Source organism: Pelophylax lessonae, assembly GCF_965119305.1.
Source record: "Pelophylax lessonae genome assembly, chromosome: 6".
Classification (NCBI taxonomy): domain Eukaryota; kingdom Metazoa; phylum Chordata; class Amphibia; order Anura; family Ranidae; genus Pelophylax; species Pelophylax lessonae.
The window spans coordinates 279,526,726-279,551,821 of record NC_138773.1 but is presented as its reverse complement, the minus strand read 5'-3'; the positions used below and the strand labels follow the sequence as shown (position 1 = coordinate 279,551,821).

Below are 25,096 nucleotides of genomic sequence, written 5' to 3'. Positions count from 1 at the left end.
AAAAGTGTATGTATATCACACGTACACAACCACACTAGGCCCCAATTACTATTGTTTGTACCCCTAAAAGGCTAGGAGTAGGGGGAGTATGGAACAGGCAGCACCCTCAAACCTTCAGAAGTATGAGATGAACCCCAACAACTTGGAAAGGTGGATCTCTCTCACACGTACCAACACAGACTATCCCCCAATTTAACTGATCCCCAAAGGTTTTTGATTAAATAGCGGAATAGAAAATATGATCCCAAAAAAGTGTATGTATATCACACGTACACAACCACACTAGGCCCCAATTACTATTGTTTGTACCCCTAAAAGGCTAGGAGTAGGGGGAGTATGGAACAGGCAGCACCCTCAAACCTTCAGAAGTATGAGATGAACCCCAACAACTTGGAAAGGTGGATCTCTCTCACACGTACCAACACAGACTATCCCCCAATTTAACTGATCCCCAGAGGTTTTTGATTAAATAGCGGAATAGAAAATATGATCCCAAAAAAGTGTATGTATATCACACGTACACAACCACACTAGGCCCCAATTACTATTGTTTGTACCCCTAAAAGGCTAGGAGTAGGGGGAGTATGGAACAGGCAGCACCCTCAAACCTTCAGAAGTATGAGATGAACCCCAACAACTTGGAAAGGTGGATCTCTCTCACACGTACCAACACAGACTATCCCCCAATTTAACTGATCCCCAAAGGTTTTTGATTAAATAGCGGAATAGAAAATATGATCCCAAAAAAGTGTATGTATATCACACGTACACAACCACACTAGGCCCCAATTACTATTGTTTGTACTCCTAAAAGGCTAGGAGTAGGGGGAGTATGGAACAGGCAGCACCCTCAAACCTTCAGAAGTATGAGATGAACCCCAACAACTTGGAAAGGTGGATCTCTCTCACACGTACCAACACAGACTATCCCCCAATTTAACTGATCCCCAGAGGTTTTTGATTAAATAGCGGAATAGAAAATATGATCCCAAAAAAGTGTATGTATATCACACGTACACAACCACACTAGGCCCCAATTACTATTGTTTGTACCCCTAAAAGGCTAGGAGTAGGGGGAGTATGGAACAGGCAGCACCCTCAAACCTTCAGAAGTATGAGATGAACCCCAACAACTTGGAAAGGTGGATCTCTCTCACACGTACCAACACAGACTATCCCCCAATTTAACTGATCCCCAAAGGTTTTTGATTAAATAGCGGAATAGAAAATATGATCCCAAAAAAGTGTATGTATATCACACGTACACAACCACACTAGGCCCCAATTACTATTGTTTGTACCCCTAAAAGGCTAGGAGTAGGGGGAGTATGGAACAGGCAGCACCCTCAAACCTTCAGAAGTATGAGATGAACCCCAACAACTTGGAAAGGTGGATCTCTCTCACACGTACCGACACAGACTATCCCGCAATTCAATTGATCCTCAAAGGTTTTTATTGAATAGCGGAATAGGAAATATGATCAAAAAAAGTGTATGTATCTCGCACGTACACAACCACACTAGGCCCCAATTACTATTGTTTGTACCCCTAAAAGGCTAGATGAGGAGTAGGGGGGGTATGGAACAGGCAGCACCCTCAAACCTTCAGAAGTATGAGATGAACCCCAACAACTTGGAAAGGTGGATCTCTCTCACACGTACCGACACAGACTATCCCGCAATTCAATTGATCCTCAAAGGTTTTTATTGAATAGCGGAATAGGAAATATGATCAAAAAAAGTGTATGTATCTCGCACGTACACAACCACACTAGGCCCCAAATACTATTGTTTGTACCCCTAAAAGGCTAGATGAGGAGTAGGGGGGGTATGGAACAGGCAGCACCCTCAAACCTTCAGAAGTATGAGATGAACCCCAACAACTTGGAAAGGTGGATCTCTCTCACACGTACCAACACAGACTATCCCCCAATTTAACTGATCCCCAAAGGTTTTTGATTAAATAGCGGAATAGAAAATATGATCCAAAAAAAGTGTATGTATATCACACGTACACAACCACACTAGGCCCCAATTACTATTGTTTGTACCCCTAAAAGGCTAGATGAGGAGTAGGGGGAGTATGGAACAGGCAGCACCCTCAAACCTTCAGAAGTATGAGATGAACCCCAACAACTTGGAAAGGTGGATCTCTCTCACACGTACCGACACAGACTATCCCGCAATTCAATTGATCCTCAAAGGTTTTTATTGAATAGCGGAATAGGAAATATGATCAAAAAAAGTGTATGTATCTCGCACGTACACAACCACACTAGGCCCCAATTACTATTGTTTGTACCCCTAAAAGGCTAGATGAGGAGTAGGGGGAGTATGGAACAGGCAGCACCCTCAAACCTTCAGAAGTATGAGATGAACCCCAACAACTTGGAAAGGTGGATCTCTCTCACACGTACCAACACAGACTATCCCCCAATTTAACTGATCCCCAAAGGTTTTTGATTAAATAGCGGAATAGAAAATATGATCCCAAAAAAGTGTATGTATATCACACGTACACAACCACACTAGGCCCCAATTACTATTGTTTGTACCCCTAAAAGGCTAGGAGTAGGGGGAGTATGGAACAGGCAGCACCCTCAAACCTTCAGAAGTATGAGATGAACCCCAACAACTTGGAAAGGTGGATCTCTCTCACACGTACCAACACAGACTATCCCCCAATTTAACTGATCCCCAGAGGTTTTTGATTAAATAGCGGAATAGAAAATATGATCCCAAAAAAGTGTATGTATATCACACGTACACAACCACACTAGGCCCCAATTACTATTGTTTGTACCCCTAAAAGGCTAGGAGTAGGGGGAGTATGGAACAGGCAGCACCCTCAAACCTTCAGAAGTATGAGATGAACCCCAACAACTTGGAAAGGTGGATCTCTCTCACACGTACCAACACAGACTATCCCCCAATTTAACTGATCCCCAAAGGTTTTTGATTAAATAGCGGAATAGAAAATATGATCCCAAAAATTGTATGTATATCACACGTACACAACCACACTAGGCCCCAATTACTATTGTTTGTACCCCTAAAAGGCTAGGAGTAGGGGGAGTATGGAACAGGCAGCACCCTCAAACCTTCAGAAGTATGAGATGAACCCCAACAACTTGGAAAGGTGGATCTCTCTCACACGTACCAACACAGACTATCCCCCAATTTAACTGATCCCCAAAGGTTTTTGATTAAATAGCGGAATAGAAAATATGATCCCAAAAAAGTGTATGTATATCACACGTACACAACCACACTAGGCCCCAATTACTATTGTTTGTACCCCTAAAAGGCTAGGAGTAGGGGGAGTATGGAACAGGCAGCACCCTCAAACCTTCAGAAGTATGAGATGAACCCCAACAACTTGGAAAGGTGGATCTCTCTCACACGTACCAACACAGACTATCCCCCAATTTAACTGATCCCCAAAGGTTTTTGATTAAATAGCGGAATAGAAAATATGATCCCAAAAAAGTGTATGTATATCACACGTACACAACCACACTAGGCCCCAATTACTATTGTTTGTACCCCTAAAAGGCTAGGAGTAGGGGGAGTATGGAACAGGCAGCACCCTCAAACCTTCAGAAGTATGAGATGAACCCCAACAACTTGGAAAGGTGGATCTCTCTCACACGTACCAACACAGACTATCCCCCAATTTAACTGATCCCCAAAGGTTTTTGATTAAATAGCGGAATAGAAAATATGATCCCAAAAAAGTGTATGTATATCACACGTACACAACCACACTAGGCCCCAATTACTATTGTTTGTACCCCTAAAAGGCTAGGAGTAGGGGGAGTATGGAACAGGCAGCACCCTCAAACCTTCAGAAGTATGAGATGAACCCCAACAACTTGGAAAGGTGGATCTCTCTCACACGTACCAACACAGACTATCCCCCAATTTAACTGATCCCCAGAGGTTTTTGATTAAATAGCGGAATAGAAAATATGATCCCAAAAAAGTGTATGTATATCACACGTACACAACCACACTAGGCCCCAATTACTATTGTTTGTACCCCTAAAAGGCTAGGAGTAGGGGGAGTATGGAACAGGCAGCACCCTCAAACCTTCAGAAGTATGAGATGAACCCCAACAACTTGGAAAGGTGGATCTCTCTCACACGTACCAACACAGACTATCCCCCAATTTAACTGATCCCCAAAGGTTTTTGATTAAATAGCGGAATAGAAAATATGATCCCAAAAAAGTGTATGTATATCACACGTACACAACCACACTAGGCCCCAATTACTATTGTTTGTACCCCTAAAAGGCTAGGAGTAGGGGGAGTATGGAACAGGCAGCACCCTCAAACCTTCAGAAGTATGAGATGAACCCCAACAACTTGGAAAGGTGGATCTCTCTCACACGTACCAACACAGACTATCCCCCAATTTAACTGATCCCCAAAGGTTTTTGATTAAATAGCGGAATAGAAAATATGATCCCAAAAAAGTGTATGTATATCACACGTACACAACCACACTAGGCCCCAATTACTATTGTTTGTACCCCTAAAAGGCTAGGAGTAGGGGGAGTATGGAACAGGCAGCACCCTCAAACCTTCAGAAGTATGAGATGAACCCCAACAACTTGGAAAGGTGGATCTCTCTCACACGTACCAACACAGACTATCCCCCAATTTAACTGATCCCCAAAGGTTTTTGATTAAATAGCGGAATAGAAAATATGATCCCAAAAAAGTGTATGTATATCACACGTACACAACCACACTAGGCCCCAATTACTATTGTTTGTACCCCTAAAAGGCTAGGAGTAGGGGGAGTATGGAACAGGCAGCACCCTCAAACCTTCAGAAGTATGAGATGAACCCCAACAACTTGGAAAGGTGGATCTCTCTCACACGTACCAACACAGACTATCCCCCAATTTAACTGATCCCCAGAGGTTTTTGATTAAATAGCGGAATAGAAAATATGATCCCAAAAAAGTGTATGTATATCACACGTACACAACCACACTAGGCCCCAATTACTATTGTTTGTACCCCTAAAAGGCTAGGAGTAGGGGGAGTATGGAACAGGCAGCACCCTCAAACCTTCAGAAGTATGAGATGAACCCCAACAACTTGGAAAGGTGGATCTCTCTCACACGTACCAACACAGACTATCCCCCAATTTAACTGATCCCCAAAGGTTTTTGATTAAATAGCGGAATAGAAAATATGATCCCAAAAAAGTGTATGTATATCACACGTACACAACCACACTAGGCCCCAATTACTATTGTTTGTACCCCTAAAAGGCTAGGAGTAGGGGGAGTATGGAACAGGCAGCACCCTCAAACCTTCAGAAGTATGAGATGAACCCCAACAACTTGGAAAGGTGGATCTCTCTCACACGTACCAACACAGACTATCCCCCAATTTAACTGATCCCCAAAGGTTTTTGATTAAATAGCGGAATAGAAAATATGATCCCAAAAAAGTGTATGTATATCACACGTACACAACCACACTAGGCCCCAATTACTATTGTTTGTACCCCTAAAAGGCTAGGAGTAGGGGGAGTATGGAACAGGCAGCACCCTCAAACCTTCAGAAGTATGAGATGAACCCCAACAACTTGGAAAGGTGGATCTCTCTCACACGTACCAACACAGACTATCCCCCAATTTAACTGATCCCCAAAGGTTTTTGATTAAATAGCGGAATAGAAAATATGATCCCAAAAAAGTGTATGTATATCACACGTACACAACCACACTAGGCCCCAATTACTATTGTTTGTACCCCTAAAAGGCTAGGAGTAGGGGGAGTATGGAACAGGCAGCACCCTCAAACCTTCAGAAGTATGAGATGAACCCCAACAACTTGGAAAGGTGGATCTCTCTCACACGTACCAACACAGACTATCCCCCAATTTAACTGATCCCCAAAGGTTTTTGATTAAATAGCGGAATAGAAAATATGATCCCAAAAAAGTGTATGTATATCACACGTACACAACCACACTAGGCCCCAATTACTATTGTTTGTACCCCTAAAAGGCTAGGAGTAGGGGGAGTATGGAACAGGCAGCACCCTCAAACCTTCAGAAGTATGAGATGAACCCCAACAACTTGGAAAGGTGGATCTCTCTCACACGTACCAACACAGACTATCCCCCAATTTAACTGATCCCCAAAGGTTTTTGATTAAATAGCGGAATAGAAAATATGATCCCAAAAAAGTGTATGTATATCACACGTACACAACCACACTAGGCCCCAATTACTATTGTTTGTACCCCTAAAAGGCTAGGAGTAGGGGGAGTATGGAACAGGCAGCACCCTCAAACCTTCAGAAGTATGAGATGAACCCCAACAACTTGGAAAGGTGGATCTCTCTCACACGTACCAACACAGACTATCCCCCAATTTAACTGATCCCCAAAGGTTTTTGATTAAATAGCGGAATAGAAAATATGATCCCAAAAAAGTGTATGTATATCACACATACACAACCACACTAGGCCCCAATTACTATTGTTTGTACCCCTAAAAGGCTAGGAGTAGGGGGAGTATGGAACAGGCAGCACCCTCAAACCTTCAGAAGTATGAGATGAACCCCAACAACTTGGAAAGGTGGATCTCTCTCACACGTACCAACACAGACTATCCCCCAATTTAACTGATCCCCAAAGGTTTTTGATTAAATAGCGGAATAGAAAATATGATCCCAAAAAAGTGTATGTATATCACACGTACACAACCACACTAGGCCCCAATTACTATTGTTTGTACCCCTAAAAGGCTAGATGAGGAGTAGGGGGAGTATGGAACAGGCAGCACCCTCAAACCTTCAGAAGTATGAGATTGTGTTCACTGTACCCCACAAAGATTGAGTTCACTGCACCCCACAATGATTGTGTTCACTGCACCCCACAAAGATTGTGTTCACTGCACCTCACAAAGATTGTGTTCACTGTACCCCCCAAAGATTGTGTTCACTGCACCCCACAAAGATTCTGTTCACTGTACCCCACAAAGATTGTGTTCACTGCACCCCAAAAAGATTGTGTTCACTGCACCCCAAAAAGGATGTTGTTCACTGCACCCCAAAAAGGATGTTGTTCACTCCACCCCAAAAAGATTGTGTTCACTGCACCCCACAAAGATTGTGTTCACTGCACCCCAAAAAGATTGTGTTCACTGCACCCCAAAAATGATTTTGTTCACTGCACCCCAAAAAGGATTTTGTTCACTGCACCCCAAAAAGGATGTTGTTCACTCCACCCCAAAAAGATTGTGTTCACTGCACCCCAAAAAGATTGTGTTCACTGCACCCCACAAAGGATTTTGTTCACTGCACCCCAAAAAGATTGTGTTCACTGCACCCCAAAAAGGATGTTGTTCACTGCACCCCAAAAAGGATTTTGTTCACTGCACCCCAAAAAGATTGTGTTCACTGCACCCCACAAAGGATTTTGTTCACTGCACCCCACAAAGATTGTGTTCACTGCACACCAAAAAGGATTGTGTTCACTGCACCCCAAAAAGATTTTGTTCACTGCACCCCAAAAAGATTGTGTTCACTGCAGCCCAAAAAGATTGTGTTCACTGCAGCCCAAAAAGATTGTGTTCACTGCAGCCCAAAAAGATTGTGTTCACTGCAGCCCAAAAAGATTGTGTTCACTGCAGCCCAAAAAGATTGTGTTCACTGCAGCTCACACACAGAAAAATGGATGTGGATCACTGACACCTGCCTATCTCCAATCCCACACCACACAGCAATATCGATTGTAGTTTGTAGAACACAGTTTCCCTAAAATTCAGCAGACTCTGTCCCTAACAGGATTGAGAAGAGATCGTAGATCAGGATTGAGTGCAGACCCCACCCCCCACACAGCAATATCGATTGTAGTTTGTAGAAGACACTGACCCTATAATTCAGCAGACTCTATCCCTAAAATGCCTACAACTCGCCCTGCCTAAACACTCCGACCTGTCCCTCAATTCTATCCGGACACAAATGGTTTTTTCCTGCCTATCTTTCCCTAATCAGCAGCCAGCACGTTGATGTGTGCTCTGTCCCTGAATCTAAGCAGCATAATGACGCCGCTGCGGCTGCCTCGAACTTATAAAGACTTGGTCACATGCTTCAGACGGCCAATCACAGCTACTGAGACATTTGCAGGCATGGCTGGGATGGCTTAAGGCACACCAGTTAAACGATTGTTGATTGGCTGTTGAAAGCCCGCCATGAAAAGAGCGCCAAAGCATGCAAAACCCGGAAATAAAACGACCGAACACGGATTTTTACCCGAACATACAGTAAAGTGTCCGTGTCCGTGTTCGGGTACAAAAAATCCAATTATTCGGTACGAACACGAATAATACAGTCCGTGTTCGCTCAACACTACTCATAATATGTCTTGCATAAAATGTTCAATTATACTATATATTTTTATTGGTGCAGTACGTTCCAATTAGACAAATTTAATAGATCAAAGTGACCACAGGAAATACACTCACATTTCCAAATAAATTGCAAGCCTTATAATAAATTATCCCCGGCGTCTAGTGGATAGTGTTCCTACCGTCCTCCTAGAACTGTATAGCGGTGTATAGTGGCGTGCGTTCCAACGCTACTTCTACTTGCATTCCACCACACCGGAAGTGACGTATCACGTTAGCTGTGAAGACCGGACATACGTCAACGCGTTTCGCCCCTCCTTGTGGGCGTCATCAAAGACATTTTCTTGCCGGGGATAATTAATTATAAGGCTTGCAATTTATTTGGAAATGTGAGTGTATTTCCTGTGGTCACTTTGATCTATTAAATTTATCTAATTGCAACGTACTGCAACATTGGTCTTTTTTATGCTTATTTGCATATCCATATGAGAAGGCTATCCTGAAGGCACCCAAGCTTATCCACTTACCCAAAAGCCTATTAGACCCCAAGACCATATGGCCTTAAGGGGTCCACACAATCTGGTAAGTGGACTCACGTGTGGGGAAGAGGGCACGTGTGGATCTATTCGTATAGCACTTGGGAGCACGTTCTTATTATTTGCACAAAGAAGTTTCACAGTGGACATTTGTGTTTTTGGCACGAAATTTTATTTGGACACTGCTTTATATTATTATAACATTTTTTGCAACTTTTTATATTTTTTGGACACTGATATTTATTTATGCATATGTAAATCACCACTGGTTTATTTGAATTATTGTTTCAGAACACTTACACTGTACTTAGCGCTGTGTTTATATACCTACATTTTTTCACTTGTTGATGAGCAGCAGCTGTAGTATCTAGGGGATTTTTCACTGCAATATCTAATGAATTTTTATCACTGCAATATCTAATAAATTTTTTCACTGAAATATTTAATTTCATTTATTCCTATGCGCGCAGGGTGGACCTGTTTGGTCTTTTATTTTCATTTCAGGGTTTCATATCACTTTAACTCTTTAAAAGCTAACTCTAAACTTAACCTTAAAACTTAAATCTGAGCCCCTGACTGGATCCTAAATCTCACCCTCATTCTTGAAGTGCTACACTTATCTGAATAGCACTACTCCTACACCAAATACATTGACAAAATTGGGCTCACAAATCCAACTGTTCCTTTTATATTTAAGGGGTTAATATGTGACATTCGCTAACTTCTATTACTGTTTCTATAAATATTTAATAATGGATCTTTAACAAGATCTGCCAACTTCAGCATGAAATGAGTTGTCAATGGAAGAGTTAAAGTATATCTGTTTCAAGAGATGACTTAAGCCCCGTACACACGCACAGATTGTTGGCCGTAAATTGTCGGCCAACGTCCGATCGGCCAATTGTAGGCTTGTTAGTATGATGCTTCCGGCAACCAACTGCGAATTTTCGGCCGTAAAAAATCTGGTGTGCATGCTATAAAATTTTTGTTGGCCGCCAACACAACGGCCGATTGTTCCTCAGTCAGTACAGATTTCGGCAGACAAAAATCAGATGAGCAAGACTGGGCATGCTCAGAGAAGAAAAAACACACGGAAAGTCAACCATCACATGACATCATTTCTGAAGTTGGTTTTTGTTGGCCAACAAAAGTCCAGTGCAAGTCTAGAGCACATTTCAACCAACAAACAACACTGGACAAAAGACGGCCGATCGGTCGGCCAACAATCTGTGCGTGTGTACGGGGCTTTGGCTGGAAAGTAGAAAATTCAGCAGCCCTGTAACTTTTTTTTTTTTTTTTTTAGAAAATGAATTGCATTTCTACTCATTGAAGCAAAGACAGTAGGAGAAAGTAACCAATGCAATGACTCAATACCTACAACATTTCAAACAGTACCTTATTCATGATCTCAGCGTTAGCTTTTGCCAGCATCAGATCCATGGAATCAGTCACACTGGTAAATTTGACGGTGTCCGGGTGCTGGCGGTATTTCTTTTCACTAAGGATATCACCTGCTCTCTTGGTCTTTTGTATGTCTAGTGAGCCAATGGGGACCCAGCCAATGCCCTTCAGCCACTGTAAGTCTGCTTTGTACTGGTTCTGCAGGCAGAAAACATAGTATTGAATCAGGTTTTAATACATGTAAAGACAGGCTGCTATTTAGGAGAATGGCATCCAATAATAAAAATTAAAAAAAAAAAGCGTTAGACATTTTTTAATTTTTGTTGCCAAAAATCAAATTGAAATGAAAGAAATGAAATATTTTTCAATGTAGTTAACAGGACATTAGATGGGGAGCACTAGGTGATATATAAAGAACATTGAAAGATATGCACAAGAAAGTTCCATAAAGAATGGAGTGATGGTAAATCTAACCTCATGCCTAACATTATTGTTATACCTGTGTATGGATAAGCATAAAGTGCATGTCCAGTGAAAGCTTATTTATTTTTTTCCAGTTCTGTATAGAGTGGGGGGAAGAGCGTTGACGGATAGTGGGGGAATCATGACTAACGATGGATTTACAATGAGGAACCTTTTTTAAATGTTTTTAATAAACAAAAAGGACTTGTCAAACATTTGGGTGTCTTTATTTCTAGGTTACATATGTTGTTTTTCCTTGTCTTTTTTTTTAATTTGTTTTTTATTTAGTTTTTTTTTAGTTTTTTTTTAGGTTTTTATTGTTTTGAATAAAATATAGGAGAGCAATCTGAATTTTACATGGATTGTGGTACATATTCAAAGGATAACAAACAAATTACTGGAAAGAGACAAATAAAAATTCAAATGCAATATCACACTATATAAGCATCAAATAGACCGTCAAAGTCAAATGTCAAATGTCAAAAATGTCATATAATTGAAAAGAAAGCAAAAAGTAGATTGTTGACTGTTGGTCTAGTTTAAAAAATCTGTTGTTTTTCATTAATGAAAAGGGGTACTACACATGGCCCCCACCCATGTTGAGAGCATGTGGCCTGGTATAGTTCAGGGGGAATAGGGGAGCATGCTTGTCCTATTTACAAAACCCACAGTTTTTCAGAAACCTCCACTGTTAGGCCCCTTTCACACGAACGATCCGATCAGATCCGCCTGTCAGTTTATTAGGCTGATCTGATCGGATCCTCCATGCATCCCTATGGGTTAGCGGATGTAAGCGGAGACATGTCCGCTGACATCCGCAACCATCCGCATCCGATCCTGTCCATGAAATCCGGACGGATGGAAACCCTATTTTCCATCCGTCCGAGGGATAGGACCGGATGGGATCGGATCAGAATGGACAGGCAGTCCGCTCTCATCCGATTCCCCCATAGAGAGCAGCGGGGCTCTGACACCTCCCTCTCTGCACACAGAGGCGGATCGATCCCCGCTGAGCAGAGAACAGTTTGCACCGGACAGCGGACCGTGTGAAAGGAGCCTTACTTCTATTCTGATCTGAGAAAAGAAGTAACAGTAGGGGTTTCTACAAAATAAGGTTTTGTTTATGCTGCATATATATCAACTGGGATGATTCACCTTATCTATTTATAACCAGTGACCCGGAGAATGAAAGTAGTAGAAATTACAATTTTTAGTTGTCAATGGATCAGAAACTAATGGGAAACCTTCCAACATGGACACTTGTTCAAGTGACAAATATCTAAGAGGGTATCAGAGATTTCTTCTGACTTTTGGTTGTGTCTACAGAAGAGGAAATTAAGAGAAATTTCCCTACTCCACCCTACTCTTTAGCCCCTTCTGGACCAGAAGGATTTGCCCTTAATGACCAGGCCATATTTTGCGATTCGGCACTGCGTTTCTTTAACCGACAATTGTGCGGTCGTGCGATGATGTACCTAATTAAAATGAATGTCCGTTTTTTCCCACAAATAGAGCTTTCTTTTGGTGGTATTTGATCACCTCTATGATTTTTATTTTTTGCGCTATAAACAAAAAAATAGCGACAATTCTGAAAAAAAAAAACAATAGTGTTTTGGTTAAGAAAAAAAATCGTAATAAGCTTATTTTGATTGGTTTGCGTAAAAGTTATCGCGTCTACTAACTACGGGAAAGATTTATGTAATTTTTATTGTTTTCTTTTTTTTCACTAGTAATGGTGGCGATCTGCGATTTTTTGCGGGACTGCGACATTGCCGCGGACTGATCGGACCCCTGACTGACATTTTTGACACTTTTGGGGGGACCAGTGACATTACTACAGTAATCAGTGCTAAAAATATGCACTGTTACTGTAATAATGACACTGGCAGGGAAGGGGTTAACAGTGTGGGTGTTCAAGGGGTTAAATGTGTACCTAGGGGCGTGTTTCTAACTGTGGGGGGCGTGGCTTGTGAAATGATCACAGAGACCTGTGTTGCTTAATAGAAGGATCACAGGCACTCTGTGATCATTCCAGAAAGAAGAATGGTCAGATGTGTTTACAACAGCTGACTGTTCTTCTCTCTCAGCGGGGAATGGTCGCAGGTGTCAAGCGGCAATCGGAGCTGCCTACCCCGTGTATCAGCTTCCCTGCTGATGAAGGGGGGCAGGAGCGCGCCGCTGGGAGCGCGCACTCGCCCCCCTAGCTGCAGGCACGTGACCGACGTATAACTGCGGCGGGCGGTCGTAAAGTGGATAATTGATCTATATACTGAAACCAAATTTGAAACATCAGAAACTTACAGATGTGTCAGTGCACATCTATGACTTTTGAATAATTAAATTTGGTTACACTGCAAATACATTTTAAAGGTATTTGTAATGACACCAATGACTGCACTTTGCACACACCCATGAATTTGAATATTTAAAAATGAATCACGTTAGGATGGCTCATTATAAGAAGTGCGGGGACAAGGTCACCCAGTGCCCAGGACAAGGATGCCAAACTGTGCCCCCTCTTCCCTTAAGGATAGGGCCAAGGCACCCCCCCATCCCTGCAATAAACCACTGTGCCCAGGGCAACCGCCCCTCCTGCCCAACCTTTGTCCCGGCCCTCAAAGTGATAATTGCTGTATTACTTTTTTTGTAAAGGTGTCTGGCCTCTGTATGTGGCCAGGCTGTGTAAAAGTCTCACACATGTAGTATTGCTATACTCAGGAGGAGTAGCAGAATGTATTTTGGGGTGTAATTGCAAGTATGCATATGCTGTGTGTGTGAGAAATAACTTGTTATCATGGCAATTTTGTGTAAAATTAATTAATAAAATGTATTTCTTTATTTTCCTAGGAATTGTGGAAAACAATTACAACTTCAAAAAATTCACCATGCCTCTTGCTAAATACCCTGGAATGTCTACATTCCAAAAAGGAGCCATTTTGGGGGTATTTGTACTGCCCTGACATTTCAGGGCCTCAAAAAATGAGATAGGCCATCGGTACATCAGGTGTGATTAGGTGTGATCAATTTTCAACGATGGCACCATAGCTTGTAGACCCTATAACTTTCACACAGACTAAATTATATCCACTAATTTGGGTTATTTTTACCAAATATATGAAGCAGTATAAATTTTGGCCCAAATTCACAAAAAAACAATTACTTATTTGCAAAATTGTATAATAGAAACTAAAACAAAATGTTTTTTTTTTTAAATTTCGCTTTTTTTTTTCCACTTATATTGTAAAAAATAAAAAACCCAGTGGTGATTAAATACCACCAAAAGAAAGCTCTATTGGTGTAAAAAAAATGATAAAAAATTGTGTTGGATACAGCGTTGCATGTAATTATCATTTGAAGTGTGACAGCGCTAAAAGCTGCAAATTGGTCTGGACAGTAAGGGGGTGAAGGTGCCCTGTATTGAAGTGGTTAACTCTAACCCCTTACCCTACTGAAAAAATAAACAAATAAAAAAAAATAATAATAATAAAGAAAGAAATAAAAGCTAATGGAAAAGGTAAAAAAGCTGAAATACCTAGCAATAAATGATGCAGAAGAATAGCTTTCTCTATTGGCTAATAAAAAAAATACCAAAGCTCAAAAATGCTGTAAAAAAAAAGGAAAAAGTTGTGCATAAAAACGCGCCAAAATCAAGCATTAATAATGCCAAAAAACACTCAAAGACACTACGCTCAGGTGTGAATGCTGTTTTACAATCATGCTTCCTGCTGTCCTGCTGATAGGAGTACTGCATGTCAGACCACTGCCCAGAGACCACTACGTCCACACAAAGCCAGGAGGTCTTCTTCTACAGAAAACTGACAAGCATAGGACTTATTTGCTGTGGCGAGGGCACAAGTAATTTTAAATTAGGAGCATTTTCAATTTCCCACAGTCACTTTCACCCTGTCCCAATCTGCCCATTGAAAGACAAAATAAAAATGCTTTAAACAAGATTGCTTTAGTGGTTTAAACTTCATAATATCCCAACTTAATATGGGCAATTGTAAGGTGTGCTTCCATAACTGTCTTTCAGGCAGAAAATATATATTAATACTCACATCACTCTGGATGTCATAGACTTTCCTGGCCTGAATGACATCATTCTGATCTGGCAGACATGTCCATTGGTGAAGGTAGTGGCGGTAGTCAATGTCGCTCACAAGTTTCTGGCAGTTCTTGGCCAACAAAATAGACAACATTTCCACAGGGGATTGATACTGGGTCTTCTGTTTCTCAAACTCCTTCTTGTACTCTCGGTCACTCTGGATCTTGGCAATATGCATAGCCCAAACAGATTTGGGATCATCCGCGAGACTTCTGAACCCAACATGGTGGCCTTGCTGCTTGCGATATCCTGTTTTGTATTTATACTGCAAAAGAGAATTTCCAGGGTAACAACCTGTTCAGTGGACCAGTGATAGCAACTCACTTCTCTACCCATCAAACAGTTGTACACCAGTGTAATGACTTTTCATTATTTAAAAGCTATTAGTAATCCTACTGTCCAAAATTAGAAACTCATTTTATATTTGGGCTACAGATGCAGTATACCTATTCTATTGAAACTCTATCTTTGAGATGTTTTATCTAACAGTGCTCTTTAAATCACAACGCAGTATCTCCTCCTTGTTCTCCTGAAACTCTGACACTGTTTATCGTCTGTCCCTCCAACAAGACACCGCTTCCCCCAAAATACTGTTAAGATCCACAGTTCACTTCTCGACAATTCTTTAAACAAATATGATCTCTATAGCTTCTCACAGCTGACACTAGAGCAAGGTTTTTAAGGTCAGTCTATTAACAGATTTTAGACACTAGGAAGATGATTTACTAAAACTCATAGGGCTCTTTCACACGGGCGTTCCGTATGTCCGTTTTTCATCCCATCCGTTTGCGGATGAAAAACGGACATAATGTATCTCTATGTAAATACGGATGTCATCGGATGATCATCCTCTGACATCCGTTTTTTGTCAGTTCAGTTCAGTTTTTTTGAACGGAGGAGAACCCTATTTTTTCTTCTTTTCAAAAAACGGAACGGAAGCAAAAACGGATGTCAGTGGTGTCATCCGCAGACATCCGTATTTACATAGACATGCATTATGTCAGTTTTTCATCCGCAAACGGATGGGATGAAAAACGGACATACGGACCGGATGACACAAGTGTCATCTGTGTCCGTTACAAAAAAAAAAAAAAAAAGGACCTGATCGGGCAAAAAAAAAGGAACGCCCGTGTGAAAGAGCCCAAAAGTGCAAAATCTGGTACAGCTCTGCATTGAAACCAATCAGCTTCCAGTTTTTTCATCAAAGCTTAATTGAATAAGCTGAAGTTGGAAGCTGATTGACTACTATGCATAGCTGCACCAGATTTTGCACTCTCCAGTTTTAGTAAATCAACCTCTAGGAGCAGCATACTGATTTAAACCATAATGCAAAAGTATGCCCTTTAAAAGGCTTTACCTAGCCCTCCTCTCAGAAATGAATATAGCTCTGCCTTTTACCAGCCAGGGTGTGGTGTTGAGTGTTGAGCCACCAGTGGTTCAAATTCCACACTTTTGAGAAACACACTGCGGCAGATAGATAGGCACCAACTATTCATTTTGTACAGTCACAAAACTACATTAACGTACACCAATGTACTTTGTTAAATGTCTGTTGCATAGATCTTTTAAACCCTACAATAAATAAATAAAAAACTGTAAAAAAAAAAAAACATTTAAATAATAAATTATTATATGTTATAATGCAGTATACAGTGAGTGAAAAAAGTATTTGATCCCCTGCTGATTTTGTACATTTGCCCACTGACAAAGAAAAGATCAGTCTATAATTTTATTGGTCAGTTTATTTTACCAGTGAGAGATAGAATAACAACAAAAATATCCAAAAAAAAACACATTTCAAAAAAATTATACTTTGATTTGCATTTTAATGAGCAAAATAAGTATTTGATCCCCTATCAATCAGCAATATTTCTGGCTCCAAGATGTCTTCTATACAGGTAACGAGCTAAGATTAGGAGGATTCTCTTAAAGGGTGTACTCCTAATCTCAGCTTGTTCCCTGTATAAAAGACCCCTGTCCACAGAAGCAATCAATAAATCAGATTCCAATCTCTACCATGGCCAAGACCAAAGAGCTGTCCAACAATGTCAGGGACAAGATTGTGGACCTACACAAGGCTGGAATGGGCTACAAGACCATCGCCAAGGAGCTTGGTGAGAGGGTGACAACAGTTGGTGCGATTATTCGCAAATGGAAGAAACACAAAATAACTGTCAGTCTCCCTCAGTCTGGGGCTCCATGCAAAATCTCACCTATTAGAGTTTCAATGATCATGAGAACGGTGAGGAATCAACCCAGAACTACACGGGAGAAACTTATTAATGATCTCAAGGCAGCTGGAACCATAGTCGCCAAGAAAACAATTGGAAACACAATACGCCGTGAGGGACTGAAATCCTGCAGCGCCCGCAAGGTCCCCCTGCTCAAGAAAGCACATGTACAGGACCGTCTGAAGTTTTCTAATGAACATCTGAATGATTCAGAGGAGAACTGGGTGAAAGTGTTGTGGTCAGATGAGACCAAAATTCAGCTCTTTGGCATCAACTCAACTCGCCGTGTTTGGAGGAGGGGGAATGCTGCCTATGACCCCAAGAATACCATCCCCAACATCACACATGGAGGTGGAAATATTATGCTTTGGGGGTGTTTTACTACTAAGGGGACAACTTCACTGCATCAAAGGAATGATGGGCGGGGCCATGTACCATCAAATCTTGGGTGATAACCTCCTTCCCTCAGCCAGGGCATTAAAAATGGGTCATGGATGGATATTCCAGCATGACAATAACCCAAAACACATGGCCAAGGCAACAAAGGAGTGGCTCAAGAAGAAGCACATTAAGGTCCTGGAGTGGCTTAGCTAGTCTCCAGACCTTAATACCATAGAAAATATGTGGAGGGAGCTGAAGGTTCGAGTTACCAAACGTCAGCCTCCAAACCTTAATGACTTGGAGAGGAGTCTCTCACTGGTAAAATAAAACAACCAATAAAATTATAGACTGATTATTTCTTTGTCAGTGGGCACAAAATTAGCAGGGGGTCAAATACTTTTTTTTCCCTCACTGTATTTCTTTGTTGCAGAAATGTGTTCCTGAAACCAACCCTCCCTGTTAGTCTGGGAATAACTGTATCTTGTTTTGTCTAATTACAAAGCCACATGCCATAACTAGACCATAACCACACCAGGTTATGGTGAAGTGGGTCAAAAACCAAAAGCTCCGCACTAACCTCAAAGTACAGCAGAGCCTTTTTAGAACATCTCTTCCATTATATAGCACAAAAATATTCCCTAGAACAGAAGAACACAACAGAAGAACACAACACTTACATCACTGGCAATATCTCGAGAAGCCTTTGCAGCTTTAATAGAGATGGCATCAACTCTGAGGTCATACCCCTTCTTCTTTGATTCTTCCAAAGCTTGTCTGTATTTGCTCTGAATGGGGAGAAAATCTGACTTAGTAATGACATACCAATGACATTAGCTAAAATGAGGGCATTCAGTCAATGACCACAGACTTTTGTGATAATACAGGTCTATAAACTTTGACAAGTGAATGTTACTTGACAACATTATATCGCTTGCATTTTATTTGATGATGGAAGCCAGCAGAGCTTTAGCTCATTCACTAAGCTCTGGGACAAATTCCCTTGGAAACTTGTATAGCGAACAGCCTATTTGCCTATATTAAATCAATCCTCTTGCATCAGCATAGCCATTGTAATTACATGAGCTGTGTAAAGCAAATGAGAAAATAGATTTTTCAATAAATATTTTTACTTCATGTTTCAGTTGTCTTTTTTGTCTCACCTGAGTCAAATATTTATTCTGATCCAAATCTAATCTATATATTACAGCACATGAAAGTAAGACTGCACTTTGGTGGAGCACAAGAGAGAGCTACTGTAAGTAGGCACTGACTGATATTGCATATTTTAATGAGAGTGATACATGTAGCAGTAAGTACAGTTTGTTTTTTAAAATGTTACTAAACCAACAACAGAAAAATCAGTCTGTATATGCAATAAACCATGCTTGGTATACTTACTGTGGAACCTAAGGGGTTAATTCTTAGCATTGTGTAAAAAGGCTGTTGATCCTGTCTTCTCTGATCCTCCCCCTCTTTTATTGTCCCCAATCCATCTGCTGATAGAACAATAGAACAGAGCCCTAGGAGGCACTCTGCACATGCTCTATTTGGTGTGTATTGCTAGTGCTTTTTTTTTAAGGGGGGGGGGTGCATGTGATTAGCACAGGACCAATCAGCACTGCCCATACAGAAAGTCAGGGGCAGTGGCGGAGCCAGAGGGCTGGCTGGGGTGGCGATTGCCACCCCAGACGAAGTCCTTGCCACCCCTATTGCCACCCCGCTGAAAACATTCTGCCAAGGCCGCCACCACTGTGTCTGCTTCTCTCTGCCCCTGGCCGCTCAGCTCCCGAACCCAGGTCCCCCATATAGATCCCCCCCTTACAGCAGGCCAGGGTGAGGTGAGGTCCCCAATATAGATCCCCCCTTACAGCAGGCCAGGGTGAGGTGAGGACCCCCATATAGATCCCCCCTTACAGCAGGCCAGGGTGAGGTGAGGTCCCATATAGATCCCCCTTACAGCAGGCCAGGGTGAGGTGAGGTCCCCCATTAAGATCCCCCTTACAGCAGGCCAGGGTGAGGTGAGGTTCTGTCCCCCATATAGATCGCCCCCCCCTTACAGTAGACCAGGGTGAGGTGAGGTCCTGTCCCCCATATAGATCTCCCCCCGTACAGTAGGCAAGGGTGAGGTGAGGTCCTGTCCCCCATATAGATCTCCCCCCGTACAGTAGGCAAGGGTGAGGTGAGGTCCCCGGACCTCACCTCACCCTGGCCTGCTGTAAGGGGGGATCTATATGGGGGACGGGACCTCACCTCCCCCCTAACCCCCTGCATGCTGTAAGGGGAATCTATAAGGATCTATATGGGGGACGGGACCTCACCTTACCCTGGCCTATTGTACGGGGGGAGGTCTATATGGGGGACAGGACCTCACCTCACCCTGGTCTAATAAACAAACTTTAATTTAATCTATATACAGTACATTTTGTGGAAAATAACTTATTTTTAGTGTAATTGAACACTTTGTATATTGACCCCCCAAAATAATACCTTGCCACCCCTGTTTTAAAAGTCTAGCTCCGCCACTGGTCAGGGGTCATGCAGCCTCATAGGACAGTCAGTGGAGAATGATAACTCCTCCTACAAGCTTTAACGGGTGCTCGGCCAGACACTGAAAGAAGTCACAAGACTGCTATATACTGCTGATTAGAAAACGTATTTTGCAGTATATATTTACTAAAATATTTGCATTCCTATGTTCTTTGTACTGTGGGAGATCAGATATAGTGAATGCAGGGTCCTGGGTTTAGTAACACTTTAACACTTTAAGATATGGAGAGGTAGAGCCAGTAGCATAGGACTTTCCCTTCATTGCTGGGTTCCTCACATTGTGAGAAACCTCCTCTTTACTGCCTAACTTTGAACATACACTAATACAAAGTGGATTGAACAGATGTGTTTAAGCCCCTGCTGTGGAGCAACACAGAGAGGTTACAGAGATAAAGCAATTACACTACCTCCTGCACCCCTATACCTAGTTATGTGACATCAGTTCAGTTTGCTAAGTGCAGGGAATGCATTAAGGATTGTCACTGCACCCTTTGACAGCTGTGTAGTTTTCATACACCACTCTGCTTTTGAGCATTTGCTATATCCACTTGGCCCTTGCTGCATTAGTGTAAAGACACATGGTGTAGGGACCCTTGGAGCAGTAGATATAGTAAAAGCAACCTATTACTAAGACAAATTCTCTACAAATGAATTTGTACAACAGTGTCTTTTTACAAGTATGTGCACCTTACACAAAACTGATTTGACAATGTATTATTGTTTTACACTAGAAAATACTATGAAAAGAATAAAACAAGTTTTGGCTAATTCTAGGCTAGGGCCAATATGAGCTTGGAATAAGATGTGTTATTGCACCACAATATGATCTGTAAGCAAGTACAATATATATAATGCACTTGAACAACATTAGGTTAGCATAGTTTGTGTTTTTTTCTCTGTTCTGCAATCCAGAATTTAGATATTATTAAAATGATTGCTCTTCAGTGTATATGAATAATAATTTACTCACCTCACTGTAGTTTATCTTGTTCTGTCTTCCCAGTTCAATTTCTGGTGTGTCAGGCATGATATGAACGGTGGTCTTGTCTTTATTCCAGGCTTGTGTGTAAAGTTTCTACAAGATTGAAAAAAAATGGAGGTGACAAAATACATTAGCTTTCACAGTCGAACTCCAGTCAAATTTTTTTTTTTTTTCCAATTGGATAGAGCAGGAAAGGGTTAGAAATTTCAGGTCTTTATTATTGTCTGTGTCTACATCAGGAAGAATTACTGTCACTTGCCATATTAATGCAACAGAAAGTGAGAGGGGGTATCTCCAACAGAGACACAGACAGCAATTTTCATAACTTTCCGGAGACATAAGAAACTATTCTACTTTTTTCATTGCCTAGCTTTTTTTCTGGTGATAGTTGCCACACACACAGGAGAGAAGAGTAAGTCTCCCTAACAGGAATAGAGAAAAGAACAAAGTTCTATCTCTTCCCTACTCTACACAAAATTGTAATATCCACTTTTTGGCTTTTGTCCATATTGGCCCCAGAGTTATATACACGTCTTTATGTTTGTAAAGATAGTAATACCTTGCAGGGGAGAAATTGGTTGGGAACAGGGTGACAGGCCAGTACTAATAAGATCTGTAGGACTGATAGTCCTGAGTGGAGATACTTCACAATTCATACATCGATCAGAGCTCAACCTGCAGACTTTGAGACATGCTGGGCATAACGTAGCTACCTGCTCCCCATTCAGACCCGCAATAACAGCAACTGGGAAAAGGAAATCTTCCAGCATGGAATTCCTTTGCGGCCCTAAAATGTCATGGGACCGAAATCTGAGACCTGCAAAGGATGCTGAAGCTGGAAGATGCAAAAATATGTGCCTCATAAAGTATGTTCATAAGGAACATCCTTTCATCATTGCCACCAATGAATAAAGCATGATGGCAACCTTGCACTGTACACTTTCTTTAGCCTATAGAAGTCTGTCCCTACCATTAAAAGGGTAACTGGTTATTTTTACCCCCATGCCAGTTCTCACCTGGTACCATAGTAATATAATGTCCCATTGGGCAGGGACTGAACTCTTATTATGTAGCCTGTTAAAAGCACAATAATATGTTGGACACTTATTATTTTAAATCAATGAATTCATATTGGAAAAAATTAACCTGGTAACATATTAACTTACCTTGTTCATAATTTCTGCATTGGCTTTTGCTAGGCTCAACTCCATGGAGTCGACAACACTGGTGAACTTGAGAGTGTCAGGATGCTGTCTGTACTTTTTTTCGCTCAGAATATCACTGGCCCTCTTTGTCTTCTCGACTTCCAGAGAACCAATAGGAACCCAGCCGATGCCTTTCATCCACCCAAGATCTGATTTGTACTGGATCTGGAAGTAGGAAATGTAGTATAAAATAAATAGGATGTAAGTACAGAGCCTCTTATTTATAAAATGCTTTTTAATAATAATAATAAATAACTTCAACAGCAAAAATGATCAATTTTTTTAAGAGAAATAGTGACTTAAAATTACCAGTGTCTGGGCTGAAAATATTTTAACATGGAGTTGGGTTATCTCTAACTTAATAAGGGGAATTTACTAAGACTTGAGCAGATATAATCTGGAGCAGCTGTGCATGTCATCCAGTCAGATTCTAACTTTCATTTTGAAAGTTTTAGGCCCCTTTCACGCATACGGTCCTTTTGTCCATTTTTCATCCATCTGTTGACGGACATCAATGCATCTCTATGTAAAAAAACGGATGACAATGTATGATCATCAGTTAACATCAGTTTTAATCCGCTTCAGTCAATGTCTGTTTTTTGGATCGGACGAAAAACAGATGTAAACGGACAAACGGTCCGTTTTTCATCCGTTTTTTGCATTGGTAGTGGATGTAAAAAAAAAAAACGGATGAAAAAAACGTATGAAAAACGAATGAAAAACAGATGAAAAGCTGATACATTTTGAAAGAAGCGGATGAAAACGGATGTTAACTGATGATCATCCGTTGTCATCCGTTTTTTACATAGAGATGCATTGATGTCCGTCAACGGATGGATGAAAAACGTAGTGCAAAAAAACAAAACCTGCAGAGGTGATCAAATACCCCCAAAAGAAAACTCTATTTGTGGGAAGAAAAGGACATACATTTTAGTTGGGTACAGTGTCGCACGACTGCACAATGGTTAGTTAAAGTAACGGAGTATTGCAAAAAATGGCCTGGTCATGAAGGGAGGTAAAACTTCCGGAGCTGAACTAGTTAAAGTAATGATAATCTTTGCAAACAACCCTATAAAATATCTCAAAAACCCCTAGTCATTTATATACGTTAAATGTAGCATGCATGCAGAAAATTTGTATATTCTGTGCGTCAATACTTTTTGTGAGATGCATAATCCATTTGAAATGATAAAAAAAGGACGGAAAATAACTCACAGTGATATTACTACCATATGGGTTATCTCTTTTTAAAATAAGAGGGTTGTGTTGCGTATATTTTTGTCATCTTTTTATAAGTGAATCAATTCATTTATGTACATACATCACTCTGAAGGTCGTAGGCTTTCCTGGCCTGGATGACATCATTCTGATCTGGCAGACATGTCCATTGGTGAAGGTAGTGGCGGTAGTCAATGTCGCTCACAAGTTTCTGGCAGTTCTTGGCCAACAAAACAGACAACATTTCCACAGGGGATTGATATTGGGTCTTCTGTTTCTCAAACTCCTTCTTGTACTCTCGGTCACTCTGGATCTTGGCAATATGCATAGCCCAAACAGATTTGGGATCATCCGCGAGACTTCTGAACCCAACATGGTGGCCTTGCTGCTTGCGATATCCTGTTTTGTATTTATACTGCAAAAGAGAATTTCCAGGGTAACAACCTGTTCAGTGGAAGCAGTGATAGCAACTCAACTTTTCTATCCATCAAACAGTTGTACACCAGTGTAATGACTTTTCATTGTTTAAAAGCTATTTGTAATCCTACTGGGCTACAGAAGCAGTATAGCCGTTCTAATGAAACTCTATCTTTGAGAGGTATCATCTAACAGTGCTATTTAAACACGCAGTATCTCCTCCCTGTTCTCCTGAATCTCTTACTTGGATCCCCTTCTTCTCTGTTTATCGTCTGTCCCTCCAAAAAGACACAGCTTCCCCCAAAATGCTGTTAAGATCCACAGTTCACATCTCAACAATTCTTTAAACAAATATGATAAATGATGAAGATGATAGATGATAAAATATATCTAAACCCATAAACAAAAATTTTTATATATTTTTTTTTTAAGATGACAATAAGAGTGACAAAAACAAAACAAAACCATGCCCCAAAACCATCAAAATTACCTAGTTATCAATACATGATCAATTGACTTTTTTTTTTTTTGTTACCTTCCTTTTTGTAGCATATGATTTATGAAAAGTGACAAGTGTATTTAAGGATACTTACATCACTGGCGATATCGCGAGATGCCTTGGCAGCCTTTATAGAGATGGCGTCACTACGGAGGTCATAGCCTTTTTTCTTGGACTCCTCCAGCGCTTGTTTATACAGTTTCTGTGGAGAGTCATACGTTAATTAGTGATATTGTAAAATTAGGTGTTGAGATGACAAAATATTCTATATTTTGGCAAGCTGCTTAGTTTCATGCACTCATGCTATTGCACATCTGTATGTAACCATTTGTTAAGAATGGATGGATCATGGATGCAACAGATATGCTAAAACTTGTCAGGTGCACTCTTTTTTTAACTTTACATACCTCACTGTAGTTAAACTTGTTCTGTTTTGCCAGGAGGACTTCCGGTGTATCAGGCATAATGTGGAGTTGAGTCTTATCTTTATTCCATGCATCAGTATAGAGGCGCTGGAAAATAATTTTAGAATAATAGCCATTAGTACCCCCTAATATCTGACAGGATTCACAGTATATGTCCTTTGTAAAAAACACTTCCGATTTCAGTCAACCCAACTCAGGTATTATAGATTTGATAGGTTTGGGAAAATAAATTATAGTATATATCTAAGATACATGACTAGAAAGATCTCCATGCTTGATTTATAAGCCCTTATAAACTGGTAT

General features: G+C 40.9%; 1 protein-coding gene across 1 annotated transcript in view; it reads right to left on the bottom strand.

Moving 5' to 3' along the window:
- NEB (nebulin) overlaps window positions 1–25,096 on the bottom strand; it is a 284,716-nt gene that overhangs the window by 144,779 nt on the left and 114,841 nt on the right. Inside the window, exons 51-58 of the mRNA XM_082261121.1 lie at window positions 24,776–24,880; window positions 24,463–24,570; window positions 23,556–23,867; window positions 22,196–22,399; window positions 21,018–21,122; window positions 18,178–18,285; window positions 14,842–15,153; window positions 10,316–10,519 (exon numbers count right to left, since the gene is read on the bottom strand). Coding sequence (XP_082117247.1) covers window positions 10,316–10,519; window positions 14,842–15,153; window positions 18,178–18,285; window positions 21,018–21,122; window positions 22,196–22,399; window positions 23,556–23,867; window positions 24,463–24,570; window positions 24,776–24,880 — 1,458 coding nt within the window. The remainder of the gene's footprint in view (window positions 1–10,315; window positions 10,520–14,841; window positions 15,154–18,177; window positions 18,286–21,017; window positions 21,123–22,195; window positions 22,400–23,555; window positions 23,868–24,462; window positions 24,571–24,775; window positions 24,881–25,096) is intronic.